Source organism: Macrotis lagotis, chromosome 6, assembly GCF_037893015.1.
Source record: "Macrotis lagotis isolate mMagLag1 chromosome 6, bilby.v1.9.chrom.fasta, whole genome shotgun sequence".
NCBI lineage: Eukaryota > Metazoa > Chordata > Mammalia > Peramelemorphia > Peramelidae > Macrotis > Macrotis lagotis.
In genome coordinates, this window is record NC_133663.1 from 64,191,970 (window position 1) to 64,213,774 (window position 21,805).

General features: G+C 35.6%; 1 protein-coding gene across 1 annotated transcript in view; it reads right to left on the reverse strand.

Annotated features, from left to right (window-relative positions):
- Positions 1-1,688: 1,688 nt before the first annotated feature.
- Positions 1,689-21,805, reverse strand: part of SGPP2 (sphingosine-1-phosphate phosphatase 2) — a 133,825-nt gene continuing 113,708 nt past the window's right edge. Inside the window, exon 5 of the mRNA XM_074191272.1 lies at positions 1,689-7,579. Within this exon, the coding sequence (XP_074047373.1) occupies positions 7,034-7,579 (546 nt within the window). The 3' untranslated portion in view covers positions 1,689-7,033. The remainder of the gene's footprint in view (positions 7,580-21,805) is intronic.

Consider the following 21,805-nt stretch of genomic DNA (forward strand, 5'->3'; position numbering starts at 1 on the left):
TTTACAGAAAAAAATCTAAAGCCCCCTTGAGCTTCCTATTCTGACAGAAGAGCAAGGTCAAGCCCAATGGACCTGTGACATGTGATGCAACAGCGTAAGCTCTTGCTTTTCTCTGACAAATCTTTTGGCTTGTCAAGTGTAGAGAAAGGAAATAAAAAACAAATGTGACAATACAAACAATATACTTGGGTACAATTTCCTCATTTGGTTAAAGGCAGGGGTAAGAAAACTACAATCTGATAGCTAAATCCTACCTGCCTTTTTTGCAAAGCTATAGACGACTTTTACATTTTAAAGTATACCAAAGCTTTATCTTAAAGTGGAAAAACCCTTCTTATCTTACCAAAGTAAAAAAAAAAAAAAGGTAAAAAAAACAAACAATGGGCCACCCTCTGGTTGAATTTAGGCAATTGGTGAAGCAATGGATAGAATTCTGAGCCTGCAGGAGGAAAATAAATCCAGCCCTAGACACTACCTGTGTGACTCTGGGCAAGTCTCTTAATTGTTGTGTGCTTCAGTTTCCCCACACTTAGCATTGTGTCTGTAGCAGAGTGCATTTCCTTCCCCATCCCAAACTGGAAGAGAGCTTAGAAGCAATCTAATCCAACCCCTTCATTTTTAAAGATGAAGAAACTAAGGCCCAGTGGCAGCAAGTGATTTGTCCAAGGTTACAAGTAGGAGCTGAACAAGGCAGGACTCAAATTTGGGATCTTCCCCAAATCCAGACTTCTTTCTACCATCCTGTTTCTCCGTATGCCATATTTAATCACCCTGATCACCCTGACTCATTTGCTTTATCTACTCATTTTGTAAACTAGAGAGATGTGCTCTGTTTTAAGAAAATCCACAAGGCATATATTTGAAATGGCTAAACTAGCAGAGAGGTCATTTCCATTAAAAACAGCATCATTTTTAGAAGTGAAAATTTGCCGTAATGGCCTTTTAAGAGAGAGCCCATTCCTCCCTTCCTTGCTGAGCTCTAAGGATAAATTAAAATTCCACATGAAGACTAGTTAAAGCTTTACCAATAAAAGTCTTTAATTAGGACCTATTAATAATTTTGGACTTCATATATGTCATAAAGGGGTACACTGAAAACTTGAGGAAAGTTCAGAGAAAAGTCACAGAGGTGGTAAAATCTTTCAAAAGTAAGATTTGGCAAGAAAAGTCATGGTCTCTAGAATTATTCAGTCTGGCAAACAGAAGATTAATGATAGTGGTCTTCAGATATGAGGGCTTACTTGGGTAGTTCTCCATCTCTTAGAGAAAAAGGAAATGATATTAAGATATAATTATTATAATATTATCTTAATGTATTAATGTAAGATACAATATTATTTGAATTTATATTCAATATAGAGACAAAATTCCTGATAATGTGGATTACTAAATATAGTAGGGCAAAATGCCTGGAATGGTTGACTATTTCTTTCTCCAGCTCTTTTTATGGATGAAGAAACTGAGGAAGAGAGTAAAATAAGTTTGTGGAGTCATTTCCAGAAGTCTTCAGAAACAGGGTGGAGTCTAATCTCTCCTGTTCCTTCTTGGAGACAAAGGGACAGACTAGGCTTGATGTCTTTCAATCATGATTTTATTCTTCGATTCTTGTCAAGCCTTTTTTCTTTCTCCACTCTGCATCCTTTATCACTTCCAAAATGCATGTACACCACTTCTCAGTGGAGCAGAAACACAATAGAGTACATTCTACATAATTTAAAATAATGTTGAGTAAATAATAGGTAGAAACTACTATTGTATATAAGTGGAAAACAAATAAAATATTTATATAATGCAGTAAAAGAATGTGATTAGTCACTGGATGGCCAACAAGTATTTATTAAACACCATGTGCTGGGGATGCAAAGAAAGGTGAAATTCCCTGCCCTCAAAAGTTCCCTTCTAATGATGTCATAAAGTGGATTGAGGGGTGTCCTCAGAGAGCAGCAGGGGTTTGGGTAATGTTTCTTTTTTTTTCCTCCTCTGGCTTTTGCAAGGTAATGGGATTAAGTGAGTTGCCCAAGGTCACACAGCTAATTAAGTATTAAGTGTCTGAGATCAGATTTGAACTCAGATGCTCTTAACTCCAGTGCTGGTATTCTATCTACTGACCACCTAAGCCAATTCCTGGGAAAGGTTTTTGGCAGAAGGTGGGATATGAGCTAAGTCTTGAAGAAGCTGAAAAATTAAGAGGTGAAGGTGAGGGGGCCCAGATTCTAGGAGGGAGGGTAGACACAGATTTGAGATGGACTGTTCAGGTTAGCAATGTAGAATGAATGGAGAGGAATAAAGCATTAAAAGACTGGATAGGTTGAAAGGAATCCTGGTTATGGGTAGCTTTAAATACCAAATGAAGGGTTTGATTCTGAAGGTAATTGAAAGCTATTGGAGTGAGGGGTCTGATTTTCCATGACCCATTTAGGTTTTCCTGGCAAAGATCCTAGCATGGTTTGCATTTCCTTCTCCACTCTTTTTACAGGTGAGGAAACTGAGGCAAACAGAGTTAAATGACATACCCAGGATCTGAGTATCTGAGGCTAGATTGGAACTCAGGAAAAGAGTCTGCCCGACTCCAGGCTCTATCCGTTGTGTTCACTGGAGCCATCATATTGCTGTGTGAACCTGGGCAAGTCTCATTGTTTGCCTCAACTGCTACTACCCAAAACTCTATAGACTGCTGTTTCTAAATCATGTTCTTTGAGGACGAAGGAAAGGAGGTTTGTCTCTCTTCCCTCCTTCCCTCTGGCTTCTCCTGGACTTAATAGTTAAGTGATTATACCTGTAGCCACTGAGACACTCTCAGGATCTTCAGGTGGGATGACCTGAAGAAATTAGAGCCTCAAATGTGTTTTTGTCTCAGCCTCTCTACTCGGCCATTAAAAAACCCCGGCGGAAATCAGTCTAGAGAAATCAAGGAGGCAGAACACAGGCTTTCAAAAACATTTAATATGCAATCAAGGGTCAAACCAGCAAGATTCTTTTCTTTCTTGAAAAAAATACAATTTACATACAACATATAAACAACCAGATGAACATCCTCCAAAGACAGAGGCAAAAGCATGTTGACTTGTAAATACCGCCTGTTCTGGTTATATTTATGGAAGCAGGCCTGTCATTTTTAAATAGAATTCCGGCCCTAAGTTGGCAGGCTGGCAGTTGCTTTGGGGCTCAGTGGGGTGCAGCTTCTCCAGGGACCACTCAAGCGGCCCCTTTGAAGGTCAGATGCCTGCTCTGTCTATTCCCTTCCCAGGACACTGTCTGACTTCAGGACATTGAGTACAAGTGACAAGAAATGACATGTGCTTTAAGATTCTGGGAGGTCCCCAGGAACTGGAAGAGATGGAGTGGAGGGAGCCCCAACTCAGAGAAGAGGGGAGAGGAGATAGCTGGAGAAAACTGTAGAGGGGCGCCTATGGAAAGAGACCTATTTGCAAGGGACATGTGGTTTTCAGGTGCTGCGAAGTATGGCTAAACTTGGCCCGGGTTGGTCCAAATCCAAGCGGGTAAGCCAACTAAGACTCACCAGTAGAGGGCACGCTGCCATCAGAGAGAAAATGGTAGCATTCCAAAGGAAGCCTTAGACTCTCCCCACCCTTTTGTTGTTTTAGAGAAGAGATTAGTTGGAGGGTTTAAAAGGCTCTACCACCCCCCACAACAGATTGGATCAGATGACCTGAGGGGTCCTTTTTAACCCCTTTAGTCTCCAATTCTAGGCAACTGAGAGGTGAGATTAAATAATAAAAAGGAAGGAAGGGAATTGAACTCTTTTTAAAAAGAGAACCCAGGGTCATTATCAAATACAATTTAATAAAATAAATCTTTGGAGCAATCCACTTTTTATAGGGAAAACCATGGCTAACCCTTTGGATTACTGAAAGCCCTCGTCATGTCAAATAAAATATGACTTATTTACTAACCACAATGTACACAAAGCAAATAGTCACTATTAGATTTTTCACATTACAGCAAATATATATAATATAGTGAAAGTGAGAATGTGCATCACTGTGTTTATACACTTTACATTCACTTTATCTTTGTGTTCTAGTAGACCCACAACAGAGTTGAAGCTCCCTGAGATCAGGGACTTTTTTTTCCTGATAACTAACATTTATAGAGCACTTTAAGGTTTGCATAGAATTTGCATATATTATCTCATATCACTTTTGTCTTTGTTTTTCCAATGTCTAGCCCATTTGCCCTTCATGTATTACTTGCTGGAATGAATTTATTGCCATCATTTGCCAAATAATATATTTTGCAGTGGCAAAAAAAACCCCAACCCTAAAAACAAAACAAAAAAATTCACTTTGATAGCAAAATACATATTTACTTTCTACTAATTAGCTTTGGACATTCTCACAAATATAAATAAATATTATCTAATATTGTCTTTTTTTTTTAGCTGAAGAAATTCAGCTGCAAAGAAATCAAGACATACAATGTTAATTAAATGATAGATGCAAGCTAGAAGCACATGAGAATTAGGAGTCCTCTGCTGTATGTTTTTGCTACCAGTTCTATTTCAATATATGGTTGTTAAAATAGTCAAATGGTAACGCATTTGCTCCCTCTCTTCTTAGTTACCAGAAATACATAGAAGAAAAGAAACCCCAAAGAAATACATAGAAGACAATTCCCAGAAAGAAGCTAGCCATTTTCCCTCTCCTTTTTGACTTAAGGAATCAATGCATTCTACAAAACCTGATAGAATGCTCGCCCCCCCCAAAAGATGAGGGTACTCAAATGAGGAAAATGTGATTGTCAATTTTCAGAGTAATAAAGTGTTTTATGGTAAATTTAAATAAGACTGGAATTTGAATATAGGTTATATCCCTAAGTGGATTTTTTTAAAGAAAAAAATTTCACAGGTTAATATAAACAATGAAAAATAACGTTATTAAAGACTTTACTCAGGTTTTCTAGCCTGAGTTTGGGAATAAAGGCTGCTCAGTGCCTAGATCACTAACCTCCTGCAGCAGGAGGATTTTCTCAGTTTTTTTGAATTTAATATTCTATTTTTCCCAATTATATGTTTAAAACACAATTTTAACATTTTTTGCAAGTTTTGAATTCCAAATTCTCTCCTTCCCTCTCTCTCCCTTCTCCCTTATCCCCACTGAGAAGGCAAATCATTTGACATAGATTATACATGTGTAGTCAAGATTGTCTAAATGTAAAAATCAAAAATCATTCTGGGGGCAGCTAGGTGACACATTGGATAAAGCACCAGCCCTGAAATCAGGAGGACCTGAATTCAAATCCAGCCCCAGACACTTAATTGCCCAGCTGTGTGAGCAAGTCAACCCCATTAAACAAAACCACCCAAGATTGTCCAAATATTTAAATAGCATTGAGAAATGGGTACATTACACTGGGCTAGGCTGGATGAAAACTCATGGGAAGGAGAATGGGATCTAGGGACAGATATTATAAACCCTACAAACCAGGCATTTCCTCATTTAAAAAAACCCTATATCATAAATATACCAGGCATATTATACATAAAATATGTATATAGGTATGTATGTTTGCATGCGATCATGGATCCAGAATTGGAAAGGACCCCAGAACACATCTAGTCCAAATCCCTTATTTTAGAGAAACAAAGGCTCAGGGATTACACAGGTACCATAGGAACCAGAGGCAGGATTAAAATCTGGATACTCCAACTCTATAGCCAGTGTTTCTTCTATTGTACACCCTCCTTGACCCCCCTCCCCCCATCCATGCAACAGCATGCATTTTTTTTAAAGACATAAATATTTTTTTAATTGAGCCAATTTTATCTCCTTTTCAAGAGCTAAGGAACTTCTAGCAGGGAGAACAGGATTTTTGTTTGTTGTTTATTTGGTGATTTTTCCCTAATAACATTTTTTAAGGTTATGTGTTGCTTTTCTACAAAATGTAAAGGTCATCTTTCACACATTGTCCTGAAAGTAGTCCTGAGAGAGGGGGAAAAAGGTGAAGAAAGAAGCAGGGTATTAATCCCAGTTATTTAATGAATGAGTGATCTCACCTGGACTAGAGATTCTGTCCAATGGTAGCCAAGCTTCTGCTCCATGCATAAATATATTTAAAGCTACATTTTGTTAATTTGAAGGAACAACTAGTCAATCACATTCAATCAACTGTAGGGTTATGCTCTGGAATTCTTTGAAAGAAAATATGTAAAGATAGATGCCCAAACCCTATTTCAAAATGGAATCTCAAGGATTAAAGGGAATCATAATGTATGGAGTCATAATATATGGAGACAAAAGCCTGTCATATAGCTGTGCTCTTATGACTAGATATGGATCTTAGCAAAGACTTCACACCCTGCCACAGATTTAATTTCTTCCAAATCTGGTTTAATCGTGGTGATCTTGGCACTCACTTTGAGAAAAGCCATATGAGGCTATTATAATTTCTTTGTCCACTTTGTCCACAGAGTGCCTTTGGGTGGAACATCACCATTTCATTCTAGCCAGACTTCCTATTCTAGTAGAAGAATCCAGTTTGATGTTTCTGGAAGTCACAAGGGCTAAAGGCTTAGACTTCCCCACTTCCAGATAACTTTTCCAGGAGCTAAACAAGACTTATATAATCTTTCCTAACTTATGAAATAGTATATTGTACCAAATCTAGGTCATAAGATCATTTTTTTCTGAAAAACAACAAAAGGATTTTAAAGAGAATAAAGTAAGGTTACAGTCTATATATTCTAAGTTTAACTTTGGAAATAATCTATAATGGAACTTCTGAGCTGGAAATTCTGACAGGAATTATTTTTCCACATGCTTTATCATCATCTATTTTTATCATTAGCCAGCTAAGAAAGGCACATGGCATTCAGATTTTTTTTTTGCTTTTGTTTTCTTGGGCATGGTGGACATCATAAAAGAAAGAAGAGGCTGTCAAGGCTGGCACCAGAGGTGGTGGTGGTGGCAATGGGGATCACGGTGGCAAGGATAATGACTGACAGGTGTTCTCCATTGAATGGACTTTCTGGGACTTCCTTGTCTCTATGGAGTCTCTTTCAAGTGTATATTGCTCAAAGTAATCCCAAAAACTGGTGAAGCATTGGCACAAATACCGTAGCACAGATACCAACTGAAGAGTATGTTACAAACTTATACGGTACTTCAATTTCCAGCCTTTGTCTGGCTTCTTTATTCCTGGTGACCACCTTGAACCAAGAGTAAAGTACTTGGAGTGAAAGATTTTGCATCAGTTGACGAACCAAGAAAACGAACACAATTCCAACCATAAATCTGGTTAGTCCCAAGACTAACGTTTTGGTTGTGAGTAGTGGGAGGCTTTGTATGGCAGACTCTGTGGGTTCAGATACTAATTTGAAAAAAGGACTGATCCAGAATCCAATAGTTCCTCCAGCTCCAGCCGCTAGAACTGTGGTGGTGTCTGCTCTGGTAGGTGTATAGCAATCTGATACTGGGTAGTTGTAACATAAGAAGAAAGGCACTACAAGAATACATATAGGGAAGAGCAGACTGGCAGACTCCAGGTGATCAATGAGGTTCCATGCTGGGTAAGTGACAGCAATGAACAATCCACTGATCAGAATGCCACCAATCACATCCTAAAGTAAATATGAAAATAAAAATAGAAGCAAATTAGTAGGCATGTGTAATATAGGTAAATTCTGATGTGCTTATTTTTCTGTCTCCTCATATAATTTAGGGACAGGATAACGTCCTAATGAGTTTAATTCAAGAATAGTATAAAACACATAGAAAAGAAGTTGTGTGATTTCATCCTTACATTCACTTCAAATCCTGAAGTCATTCTAGGTGGTGTAAGTGATTATACATTGAGGTTTAAAGCTTATGTTTGCTTTATTAGTAATAAGGTTACACACATCATGGCAAGTCTGGAAACACATTTGGCAAATATTGGATCTCAAAAACAGGCACTAACCATCTGATTTCACAAATTATAGAAAAAGTGATTAAGGAACTATTCAGGAAGTGAGAAGAGAGTCCAACTCAGAGTTCCCCAATGATTTAAATTTAATGAATGGGGTTATTCTTAGAGGTTTACTTAATCGGTCTCCAAGCCAACCGCCTCTACCACATTTCTTGTCTCTATTAGTGACTTCTACCATGAGCCTTACTGCCATAGGTTATCACCACTTCAAGGCAATTAAAAATCAATCCTTATCAGAAAAAACTAGCCAATAGTTTGACATCCATTACCAAATAGAATATTTTTTGCTTTGACCATCTTTTTTATCTCTATCTTGCCTCAGAACATATAGTTACACACACTTAATATACTAATTCTTTGTACTTCCATTTTACACTGACTTAACAAGTCTATTATTTATCTCTTATGTATTCCTTAGCATACTACTCATTGGTAAGTTTCCTAATTGGTCTCTGTCTCTCTTTTCTCTCCTTTGTCTTCTCTCTTTCACATTATCTCCTCTTTCCCTTAGAATAGGAGTTATTAACCATTTTATGTCATGGGTCTCTTTGTATTATAAAGAAAACCAATTATTGTGAAATTAAGGTTAAGAATTCCTGCATTATACCACTACTGGGTCTATACCCTGAAGAGATGATGAAAAAGGGTAAAAACATCACTTGTACAAAAATATTCATAGCAGCTCTGTTTGTTTGGGGAATGGCTTAGCAAACTGTGGTATATATATGTCATGGAACACTATTGCTCTATTAGAAACCAGGAGGGATGGGAATTCAAGGAAGCATGGAGGGATTTGCATGAACTGATGCTGAGTGAGATGAGCAGAACCAGAAAAACATTGTACACCCTAAAAAGCAACATAGGGGGCGAAGATCAATCTTGATGGACTTGCTCATTCCATCAGTGCAACCATCAGGGACAATTTGGGGCTGTCTGCAATGGAGAATACCATCTGTATCCAGGGAAAGAACTGTGGAGTTTGAACAAAGACCAAGGACTATTACCTTTAATTTAGAAAAAATGCCCCGATATCTTATTGACTGAGCTTGTTATCTCTTATAATTTATGTTTCTTCCTTAAGGATATGATTTCTCTCTTATCACATTCAATTTAGATCAGTGTCTACCATGGAAATAATGAAAAGACTGGCAAATTGCTTTCTGTGGGGGGTGGGGGAAGGGAAGTAAGATTAGGGGAAAAATTGTAAAACTCAAAATAAATAAAATCTTTAAAATTAAAAAAAAAGAATTCCTGCATTAAAGTAGCTCTATTCCTTCAAATTCTTCAGTCTTCATTCATTCTCTCCTTCGTTCTCCTGACTCAGAGGAAGAGTGCCTTCTGCTCATCTCCAAAGCTAAATCCTTTCTTTATCTGTGGCATTTTCTTAATTCGTAGCCTTCCCAATCTCTCCACAGCTTTTGACATTATTGACAACCTCCCTCACTTGATCGTCTCTCCTTTGGCTCTTATACTATTCTCTCCTACTTCTTCTACCTGTCTGACTGTTCCTCAGTCATGTTTTCTGTGTTTCATTCATATACCGCTCCATAATTAGGTGACCCTTACTCCTGGTCCTTCTCTCTCTAAACCTTCTCTCTTCCTAATGTCATTGACTTCCATGAGTTCAATGGTCAAACTTTGCAGGTGAGTTCCAAACCTATACATCCAGCTCTAATTTCTTGCAGCAAACCAGGCCTTTATTACCAATTAATTACCTGCTGGATATCTCAGACTGGATGACCCTAGGCACCTCAAACGTACCATGCACCTCAAACTTACCATGTCCAAAATGAAACTCATTTTCTTTCACCCATAAACTCATCCAATCCAAATCTCCCTACTTCTATGAAGGGTGACACCATCTTTTCACTCACTCAGTCTTTTTTTTTTGCAAGGCAAATGGGGTTAAGTGGCTTGCCCAAGGCCATACAGCTAGGTAATTATTAAGTGTCTGAGACCGGATTTGAACCCAGGTACTCCTGACTCCAGGGCCAGTGCTTTATCCACTGCTCCACCTAGCTGCCCCTCACTCACTCAGTCTTGCAAACTCAAAGTCATCTTTGACTTTTTTCCTCATCTCCCATATCTGCTCATTGATCATTTCATTAATTCTGCCTCCATAAAATCTCTTGCATCTCTTCCTTTCTCTCTACTCACATGGTCCTCATCATTTTTCACCTAGACTGGATTATAATAGCCTCTGAGTTGGTCTCCATCTATTCAGCCTTTACCCATTTCAACCCATCATGTTTTTAAGTCATAGGTCTCACCATAGAACTACCTGTTAAAAAATTCTTCCATAGATAATAATCCTTTTTTCCATTATGCATGAATCATTGAGAAAAATTTAATAGTAATGACTCCTTATGTAATAAGAGTACAAGTGAGCTTTACAGTGTAGTTTCAAGGGTATGTATGTGTATAGAAAGATAGAAACAGACAATTATATATATATATATACATATATATATATATATATATATATAGGTGTGTGTATACACACATACAAACACACATATACACATATGCACTAAAACAATAAAACTACGGTTCAGCTATGGAAGATTCAGGATGTCAGAGTCCTGGGAGACTTGCATTAGAACTTGTTAAAGGGATATAAGGGGAATGGAAATAGTATGGAAAATGAGAGACATGGAAGCAAACTGAGAATCAGTTTGATTGTAGTTGAATCAGGGAGTCAGAAGGAAGATGCAATGCTGCCATATTGGCCTGACTACTACAGCCTTCAGCTCTAGAGTTATCTTCCATTTATTCCATATACATCTTGATTAGAATAGCATATGGACATTAAAGAGGAAGCTCTTTGAGGGCAGAGACTGTTAATGCATTTCTTTATATCCCTGGTTCTTAACATCATATCTGGCACAAAGTAAGAGCTTAATGAATATATATATATATATATATTTTTTTTTTAGGATTTTGCAAGGCAAATGGGGTTAAGTGGCTTGCCCAAGGCCACACACAATTATTAAGTGTCTGAGACCGGATTTGAACCCAGGTACTCCTGACTCCAGGGCTGGTGCTTTATCCACTGCGCCACCTAGCCGGCCCTTAATGAATATTTCTTGACTGGCTGTCCTTGAATCTAGGAGTCTAGCAAATCTAGCAAAGCTACCTTCTGGTAGCCAGGTGATACAGTGGATCTGCAGTCAAAAAAGAGTTTGAGTCTAAATCTAGCCTCAGATATGTATTAGATGTATGACCTTGGACAAGTCACAACCTCTGCCTCAGTTTCCTCATCTGTAAAATAGAGATAATAGTACCTATCAGAAGGGTTGTTGTGAAGATCAAGTGAGATACTATTTATAAAATGCCTTGAAAACTTTAAAATACTATAAAATGAAAGCTATTATTACTAATAATTTTAACTCATCATCTTCCAACTTGCCCCTAGAAAATTCTATAGAATTTCATGAGAGAAAGGGGACTACTCATAGGTAATAGTTTCTTAATTGGTCTCTCTGTCCCTGTCTGTCTCTCTCTCTCTCTCCTTAGTCTTCTCTCTCTCTTACATTATCTACCCTTTCCCTTAGAATAGGGGTTATTAACCATTTTATGTCATGGGTCTAAGCTTTTACCACTGGAATGTAAATTCTGAAGTAACAATTCATACAAATCTTCCCATATTTCTCCTAATCCATCTTATATATAATTTCTTATACCAAAATAATTTCTCTTTGCATTCTCCTATCACAATTTTTTCCTCTCCTAATTTAGATTCTGTTTTAGTGGGAACTAGCCAGCATGTTGAATAGAAAACACTGGACTTGGATCAGGAAGACCTGAGTTCAAATCTAGCCCCCAAACAATTAACTGAATGACTTTGGAAAAGACAATCTTTGTCTGCTTGAATGTTTTCATTTATGAAATGGGGGCCAATAGTAGCAATGACCTCCCATAGTTTTTGTTAGGATCAAATGAGATATATATTTATATATCAAATGCCTGACCCTTAGTAGCTGCTTAAATCAATCCTTCCTTCTTTTCTCCCTCCCTCCCCTCCCATCCTTTGCTTCTAGAAAGATCTTTGTATTTATGGGTCCTTTCCTTCAATCCCTAGCTTCCTGTGCCATGATCTCAGCCATGAAAAAAATGGAAGATCTTCGAGGGTGGAGACTGTTTCACTCCTGTCTCTGTATCCAATGTCAAATACATAGAAAGTACTTACTTAGTAAATGCTCATTTCATTGCCAGATAATATATATTTCTTATAATAAAGAGTTTCTAATTGGAGGGCTGGTAGTAATAGCTATGCCACCCCCACCCTGGCCAATAACACCAACAGAGCACTTTTAAAAGTGCACAGGAAAAAAAAAACAGTATAGACATAAAGAACATAGGCAAATAAAACAATTAATTAAATTTGACAGGTTAAATTAAATTTAACATATTTCTTTAAAATTATGGAATAGTAGTTTCTATACAAGCACAAAGAATTTGTTGAAATTGTTAAATTTACAATGAAAAAGAAAAATAAATTTTAAATTTATTATGCTGTGAGTTTAGTGAGGGACATAGTTTCTAATTTCCTCAGAGCCTATAAAGGGTGTTCACCTACTGAGTAAAAAGACAAGTTATCTCATTATTTGCATGATTTTAATATTATAATTAAATATTTTTGCTTTTGGAATTGTTTCCTATAGATAATAGAATTGTGTAAATAGAGAGAATATTACATTGGGAGTAGGCTGGACTATGATGATCAGAGGTGATAACCTAAATAAGCCTACAATGAACTTTCCTTTTATTGCTTTTATCAAAAACAATTGCCATAATGAAGTAGTATGTATTTCTATATCTAAGATAAATTAAGTCACATTCAATAAATAGAAATTTAATGAGGGAAATTTACTAGAACATTAAGTACTTTCTAAAAATGGGACTTACTTTTTGAAAGCTTTGGTTACTTTTTACACAAAACTTTTTAACCATACATTCAAGAACACACTAAACAATTTTTTTTTGAAGCATGTCTGTTGTCTCAATTTCCCAAGAGGAAATTACTAGGATTTTTTTCCATTTCTGAATCATCCTTATATGATTATGATGTGAATAACCCTGGAAATGTAGACAGTAGAGTGAAAGGTAATCTGGCTGAGATGTAGGAAAAAATCATAGTTCCAAAGAATGTTAAATACAGGCTGGAATGATGGAGAACACCAATCATCACTACAGAAGTATGTAGCTATTATGGCTAGAATTCTTGTCTTAATGGTCAAATTTAATTTTTTTAAAATATGAGGAGGGAGAGGGTTGAGCAAACAAATGAAGAATGTCATTTTATAAACAAAGAAAGAAAGGGAAAAAGAGAAAAAAAGAGAAAAAAATGAGAAAAAAATTAGTGCAAACACTTTGATAAGAATGACTAAAGAATAAGGATGTTTTACTATAAAATTAGGAAGAATTCTTTACCTATCAGAAAGAACATAGTGAGAAATAATGCTGCCTAAAACAAAATTAAGATATCTGAAAAAGTTAAAAATGAAAAGAAATATCTGTTTTTTCCACTTTTTAGAAAAAATAAAAATAGAAAGACTATTTGAGACATCAAAACCAAAGCCAAATTCATAATTATACCAAAACCCAGGAAATATTTTTTAATGGCCATGAATTTCCTGAAAGTGCAAATATGCTTTTAAAATCAGTTCTCTTTGAATTCATTTTATAATATTAGGTTAAAATCACCTTTAGGTTGATAATGCATCATGATGAACTAGCATTTCCCAAAGTTAAGAAAGTATAAGGAATTAGTGAATTTTTACCCATGAGCTATTTTAATTAGAAAGATCTTATTTGAAAGCACAAGTCTTAATCTGTTTCTACAAAAAAAAGAACAGGGAAGGAGAACCTAAATATTGTGATTATCGCATGGATGAAGAAATTCAAAGCATCATTATGAATTCTGAGTAAAAAGTTTCAGGATGACCTAAATACATGTTGTATTTACATTCAAGATCAGAGCCTGTCCAGGACCATCTTTGGGAAACTCAAATTCTAGCCATGTTTGTAAGGATACTTCTTAGTGGGGTAAATTTACATTTTATCTCTAAGCATCTTCAATGGAGTATGTTACTGAGCAGCTCAACATAACACAAGGTTAGCTGGCTAGAAAGGAAAGAAAGAGAAAACCTATTCATTCAATTGTGAGGAAAGAATGCATTCAGATTGTTGAACTATTTATGCAGAAGATACAATGATCCTGATCTTCCTTGCTTCCAGGCCCCCTGCTGAGAATGTGAACAGTCTTCTCTGCCCTTGGCTGCCTCTACCAGTCAACTGAAATTAGGAACAGAGATAAAATCGAGAGGGGTGTCTTTCATTGGTGGAGAGACTGTCTTTGTTAGGCTCATTTGATAACTTTTTTTAAAATTCCTAGATTAGGCCCAGAAATAATTTATCAAGTATGAATCATTGACTGTATGTTACTTTTCATATTGGGTTACAATTAGTTCAATTTTTATCTATTTAATAGATAAAAGTGAATAAAAACCAAATGGGAAAAAAAAAGAAAGCCACATTCATGAATATGAATTTAAATAACTTTAGTAGAAAACCTAGATTTTTTTTATAACTAATATAAATAGAAGGGAAATTACTTCATAAATTCAAGAAATATTAAAGTTCTATTGTTGTCCATAAACGCCAAGATATAAATTACATGAAGGCAGTCATGAATTAAATACATTTGGTCAACTTGTGAAAAATTTAAGTCTTCTGATATGACAAACTCTATATAGAATAAGGCTTCTTGATCTGTCCATGATTATCCCTCAGAAGGTTTGCAAAGTTGGGGAGGAAAGAAATAATAAACTGTAACTGAAATTAAGCATTTCCTTTGATTATTTTTTATTTTTATTTTTATTTTTTTTGCAAGGCAATGGGGCTTGCCCAAGGCCACACAGCTAGGTAATTATTAAGTGTCTGAGGCCAGATTTGAACTCAGGTACTCATGACTCCAGAGCCAGTGCTCTATCTACTGTGACACCTAGCTGCCCTCCTTTGATTATTTTTTAAAGATGTTTTATTTTTTTAATTTTTAAGATTTTTATTATTTATTTGTAATATTCTTTTCTTTTTTTAAAATTTTAAGTTCCAAATTCTCTCCTTCTCACCCTTCTCCCCATACCCTAAGAAGAGAAGTAATATATCAATTATACATGTGAAATCATATTTCTGTATTCATCATATTTCAAAATAGTAAGAAAAATAAGTACAGTGAGAAAATTATACTTCAATTTGCACTCAGAGTTTAAGTTCTCTCTCTGGATGTGGATTGCATTTTTCATCATGAATTCTTTGGAATTGTCTTGGATCATTGTATTCATCAGAGCAGTCAAGTCTTTCACAGTTGATCATCATTACAACACTGCTGTTATTGTGCACAATGACCTCCGGGTTCTTCTCACTTCACTTTGCATCAGTGCATGTGGGTCTTGCCAGGTTTTTCTGAATGACCCCCCCCCTTTGGCATTTCCCACAGCACAATAATATTCTATCACAACCAGATCATTTTCCTTTTTTCTCCTATTAGTCAATTAGTCAATAGGTATGAGGTGGTATCTCAGAATTGTTTTAATTTGCATTTCTCCAATCAATAGTGATTTAGAGCATTTTTTCATATGATTATTTAACTACTTCATCTGAAAACTATTCTTATCTTTTCATCACTTAGTAATTGGGGAATTGGCTCTTATTTTTATAATTTTTATAAATTTCTCAATGGTTCAGAAACTTTATCAGAGAAACTTGCTTCAAATTTTTTTTCAGTTATGATTGCTAATTTTATTTCCCCTAGTTTATTCTATTCCCTTTTTTTTTACTTTTTTCTTTCCTCAAAAGTGTTTTGCTTTTGACTACCACCTCTCCCAATATACGTTCCCTTCTATCTGCCCCTGTCCTCCATTTAAGTTCTTCCCCTTCTACTTTCCTATAAGGTAAGAATAGATTTCTATACATAATTGTGTGTGTGTGTGTGTGTGTGTGTGTGTGTGTGTGTGTGTGTGTGTGTGTATGTTATTCCCTCTTTGGACCAATTTCAATGAGAGTAAGATTCACTTACTCCCTCTTACCTCCCCCATCTTTGCCCTCACCATAAAAGCTTTTTCTTATACTCTTTTATGAGATAATTTGCTCCATCCCTCTTTCATCCCTTAATTGTATTATTGTAAGATACCATGCCTTCATATTCATATTTAAACTTATACTCATAACTGTCCTAATAATGAAAAAGTTCTGAGTTACAAGTATCATCTTCCTATGTAAGGAATATAAACAGTTTAACTTTTTCAAATTCTTTATGATTTCTCTTTCCCTGTTTACCTTTTTTAGGCTTCTCTTACGTCTTGTATTTGAAAATCAAATTTTGTATTTAGCTCTGTTTTTTCATCAGAAATGCTTAGGGGCAGCTAGGTGGTGCAGTGGATAGAGCACTAACCCTGGAGTCAGGAAGACCTGAATTCAAAACTGCCCTCAGGCACTTAATAATCACCTAGTTGTATGACCTTGGGTAAGTCACTTAACCCCTTTGCCTTAAATAATTAAAAAATTATTAGACTATCTGAGAGATGCAATCAAAAAAGAGCACAGACATCATTTTTCAAGAAATTATCAAGGAAAATTGTCCTGATATTCTAAAACCAGAGAGTAAAATAGAAATGGAAATAATTCACTGATGTCATGGTCCCAGAATGAAAACTCCTGGGAATATTTTAGCCAAATTCCAGAGCTTCCAGGTCAAGGAGAAAAAAAAAAACAATTCAAGTATTTGGAATCACAGTTAGGATAACACATTAAAGGATCAGAGGACTTGAAATACGATATTCTAGAGGGCTAAGGAACTAGAATTACAACCAAGAATTGCCTACCCAGCAAAACTGAGTATAATCCCTCAAGAAGAAAAATGGAAATTCAATGAAATAGCATTTCTCTCTTTTTTTTTAAAGCAAGGCAATGAGGTTAAAGTCAAAGACTGGAAAATAGATCCAGGTCAGTTATTCTTCCAATAAAATATTTTATATTGTTTTCTGTTTTTCCATTCTTTTGATTTTGTTTCCTGCTGAACTTCTAAGTTGTCTTTGAATGTAAAAATTATTACATGCTGTATTTCTATTGATTCTGCCACTCCAGGAATTATTTCATTGCATTATTTAAAAGCAGTCAGAGGGACTTTGGAGAGAGCTCTGGTGAGTCACTGTCTTTCCTTTGCCATCTTGCCTCCATCCTTTTCCTTCTGGTCTGTATGATTGTTTTTTGATGTCTAATAAAATCATTAGCTTTAGTGAGATTTTGAACTTTTTTCCATTTAACTATTTCTGCTTTTAAAGATGTTCTTTTCTTTGTCAAATTCTTGTGCCTCTTTTTTATCATAGGCCAATTCTGTTGTTTAAAGTATTATTTTCTTCAGTTTGTTTTTGTGCCCCTTTACCAAGCAATGAATAGTCATTTCATAATGTTCTTTAAAATATTTTTCTCTACCATTCATTGTTTTTTTTTAACTCTCCAAAGAATTCTTATTGAGCTTGGAGCCAATTTTCATTTTTCTTTAGATTTTTTTATAGCTGTTTTCATACTGTTGTCTTATTCTGATTTTATGTTTTGGTTTTCACCATCACTGCAGCTTTTTATGATCAATTTTTTTTGTTGTTATTTGTTCATTTTTCTAACAAATTTCTTGATTTTGAACTTTTTGTTAAAGTTGGACTTTACTCATCTGGGCATAGAGAGTCATTGTCCCAGACTTTGAGCATTTTTTGTGCTGTTGTTTTCAGGGCTAGTTCTAGAAGTCTTCAAGTTTTTGTTGCTTCCTAAGTGTTGTGATTCAGGACTGCTCTCCTGGTCTCTACTTATCTCTTTACTCTGTATTCTGGCCTTTACTCAAGAAGGTTCCCCAATTTCAACAAGCACTAGTACTACTCTTTGCCTTGGAACTAGGGTCAGGACCTCTGCCTACTTCTAGCCTGGAGCTGAATCTAATAAAATGAAATTCAAAAGGGACAAATGTAAAATCTTATACTTGGATATGAAATATCAACTCCTGAAATATAAGATAGAAGATGTATGAATAGATAGTAATTGTTCTGTTGTTAATCCTTCATTTTTGAAGAGGACCAAAGACATCATGAGTGATATCCTGCCTTATGAGTAAATTATATTTAAATGAGGCATTAGGCTAGGGATGGTTAGTTATGCATTGAATTATCTTGGCCACCTTCAGCTGCCTTCATGGCAAATTGTTTTCATCCAACCAGTCTGCTGGGAGAAGTATTTACATGTGTGGGGTTGACATTCCCCCAACTCACTGACAAGTTTGAGGTCTGTTGGTTAATCTCAACTTCTCTTAGCCAGTCTTTAGAGATGAAAAATTCACATATTAAAAGAACAAAGAATAGTTTACCTGTCAGATCTATGGACAAGGATAATTTTAAGACTAAACAAGAGATACAAAACATTACAGGATATAAAATGGATAATTTTGATTATATTAAATTGCAAAGCTTTTGTAGAAACAGAAACAATGCAGCCAAAATTAGAAGAAAAACAAAAAAGAAAAAAATTTACTGTAAGCTTCTCTGATAAAAATTTCATTTCTCTTGGGGTGGCTAGGTGGTGCAGTGGATAAAGCACCGGCCATGTCAGGAGTACCTGGGTTCAAATCCGGTCTCAGACACTTAATAATTACCTAGCTGTGTGGCCTTGGGCAAGCCATTTAACCCCATTTGCCTTGCAAAAAACCCTAAAAATAACAATTTCATTTCTCAACTATATAGAGGACTGAGTCAAATTTATAAGAATATGAGTCAGTTTCCAAAAATAAATGATCAAATGATATGAATAGGCAGTTTTCAGATGAAAAAAGTCAAAACTGTAGTCATTTGAAAAATGCTCTAAATCACATTAGAGAAATGCAAATTAAAACAACTCCAAGTTTCCTATCATCTATCAGGACTGGCTAATATGACAGAAAAAGAAAATGACAAATGTTAGATGAGATATGGGAAAATTGGGACTCTTATGCTCTAATGATAGAGTTGTAAACTGATCCATCTATTCTGGGGAGCAATTTGGAATTATGCCCCCAAACTTGGAAAGACTTACATGAACTGATACAAAGGAAAGAAGCAGAATAAGAAGAACAATATATATAGTAATAGCGATATTATATGATTGATCAATTGTGAATTTATTTTCAGCAATTCAAAGATTCAAGAAAATTTTGAAGGCCTTATGATAAAAGATGCTATCTACTTCCAGAGAAAGAACTGATCAAGTCTGAATGTAGATGAAAGCATACTATTATTTACTTTATTTTTTCCTGTTTTTATCTATATTTTCTTTCACAACATGACTAATATGAAAATATCTTGCATGACTCCACTTCTATAATCTATGTAAAATTGCTGGCCTTCCCAATGAAGTGGGTAGGGGAGGAAGGGAGGTTAAGAATTTGGAACTCAAATTTCAGAAGACAGAACCAGTCACATAATGTGGAAATGGTAAAGAAGCTAAGCTTCAAATCAACAATTAGAGAATTCCAGAGGGGGAAGGGTTGTTCCAGTAGACTGTGGCTTCTCCTTCAACTGAGACCTTTAAGCAATGCCAGGATAGCCAATGATCTAGTATTTTGTGGAGATTTTTTGTTTAGTTACCTTTTGGACTTGATGGCCTCTTAAGTCCCTTCAAACTCTGTATTTCTGTGATTCTGGTGTTTTAAATTGAAAATTTTTTCCTTCTAATCATTCTGTATTAACCTATGAATATAGCTCAAGTATAAAACTACATAAAAGGAATAATCTTGAAGGACTCCCATGTTCTACTTCTCTTTGACTCCCCAAAATGGCATCTTAAGCTTTCTAAAACTTTCACAAGTTGTCTCTAAAATATGCAAGTTTTCCAAATGGGAAAATGACATGGGACCAAATTAAGTTCTCATAAAACAAGGAAGGGAAAATAAGAATTTTCTGTATGATTTGGAAAGTAAATACCTCATTGCCATGCAGACTTCAAACTCTGATAGATCTTTCTGGAAGGTCTTCAAGAAGGACCCAACAAAAACCAAGGGGAGGGGCCACCACCAGGGTCACCACAGGATGATGTATGATTTTGGCCTTGGTAACTCTCCCAGATTATCTACCATGTAGCACAATGATTACAATCATGAGTGATGGGGGACCTTCACACCAACAAAATAACAAAATATATTTGGCTTCACCATATTCTCTAAAACATCTCAAGCAAGGAGCAATTTAGGAATGATTACTGGTTGACTCTGCAATGACAGGTCTAACAAGTCTAGGCAGCAGATTTTCTACCCTCCTAATTCTCATTAATACTAACAAGCTATAACTTTAATGAATCAGAATGTTTGACAAGTAATAGGATTATGACTTTGAATCAAATAAACTCCTAAACAGGTCATAAATAATGAAATCACAGTGATGCCAGTCTCTTAAATTATTCTTGCCTAAAGTCCCCTCAAATTTGAGAAGATCAATTAAATATTTACAGAATCTTGGCATTTTCTGTCTTTGTTATTTGTGGGCTGTCTAGCAGTTGTGCTGTTGAAGATATAGAACCAGCTTTGGAGTTACAAAGACCTGAGTTCAGACCTTGCCTCAGATACTTACTTAGTTCTGTGATCCTGAGCAAATAATTTAACCTTTTGTCTCAGTTTCCTTAACTATATAATGGGGATGATAAGAGCATCTACCTATAGAGTTCTTATTTGGGCTAAATGAGATAGTGCATTATGAAATATAAAAGATAAAGTAGATAATTTTGATTATTAAAAATTTAAAGAATTTTTACACAAATAAAACCAATGCAACCAAGCATAAAACTGGGGAGAAATTTGCAACAAGTATCTCTGACATCCAAAAAATGGGAAAAGGACCTATTTGTACAAAAATATTTATAGCAGTACTTTTTGTGGTGGCTAAAAATGGGAAATTGAAGGGATGCCCATCAACTGAGGAATGGCTAAATAAGTTATGATGTATGATTGTAATGGAAAATTATTTGCTATAAGAAATGACAAGCAGGGTAATTTCAGAAAAACCTGAAGATTTACATGAATTGTGGTATGCTGAAAGTGAACCGAATCAGGAGAACATTGTATATAGTAACAGTAATATTGTTGAATGAAGAACTGTGAACAACTTAGTTATTCTCAGCAATATAATGATCCAAAACAATCCCAAAGAACTAAGGCTGGAACATATTTTTGCCTTCAGAGAAAAAACTGATATTGTTTGAATAAAACCTGAAGCATGTTATTTATTTTTCTTTAATTTTTTTTACTCTATTCTTCTTGTACAAAATAATTAATATGGAAATATTTTACATAAAAATTGCATCTGACAGATATACATCAGGGCAGCTAGGTGGCACAGTGGATAAAGCACCGGCCCTGGAATCAGGAGTACCTGGGTTCAAATCCGACCTCAGACACTTAATAATTACCTAGCTGTGTGGCCTTGGGCAAGCCACTTAAACCCCATTGCCTTGCAAAAACTAAAAAAAAAAAAAAAAAAGATATACATCTGACTGTCCTGCAAAACAAACCTACATATTAGCCACAACTGAGAATGCTTAGCTCATTCCACAAGTTCAATTCATTGCATCTCCCTCAACTCTAACATAAAGATTTATACTTGTTGGACAAAACACCCTTTTGTAAATATATTCTCTGTGTCAGAACATTTCCTCTGGATTCTCTGCTAGAGTGTAATATTTTTTATTGACTTGAGTCAATTATTCAGAAACCTGGGAAGAGCTTCCCTACTTGCTAGAATCTAAATGTAATATAACAGATGTGGCAGAGTAATCCAAAGCCCTATAATGCCATAGTCCCAAGTAGATG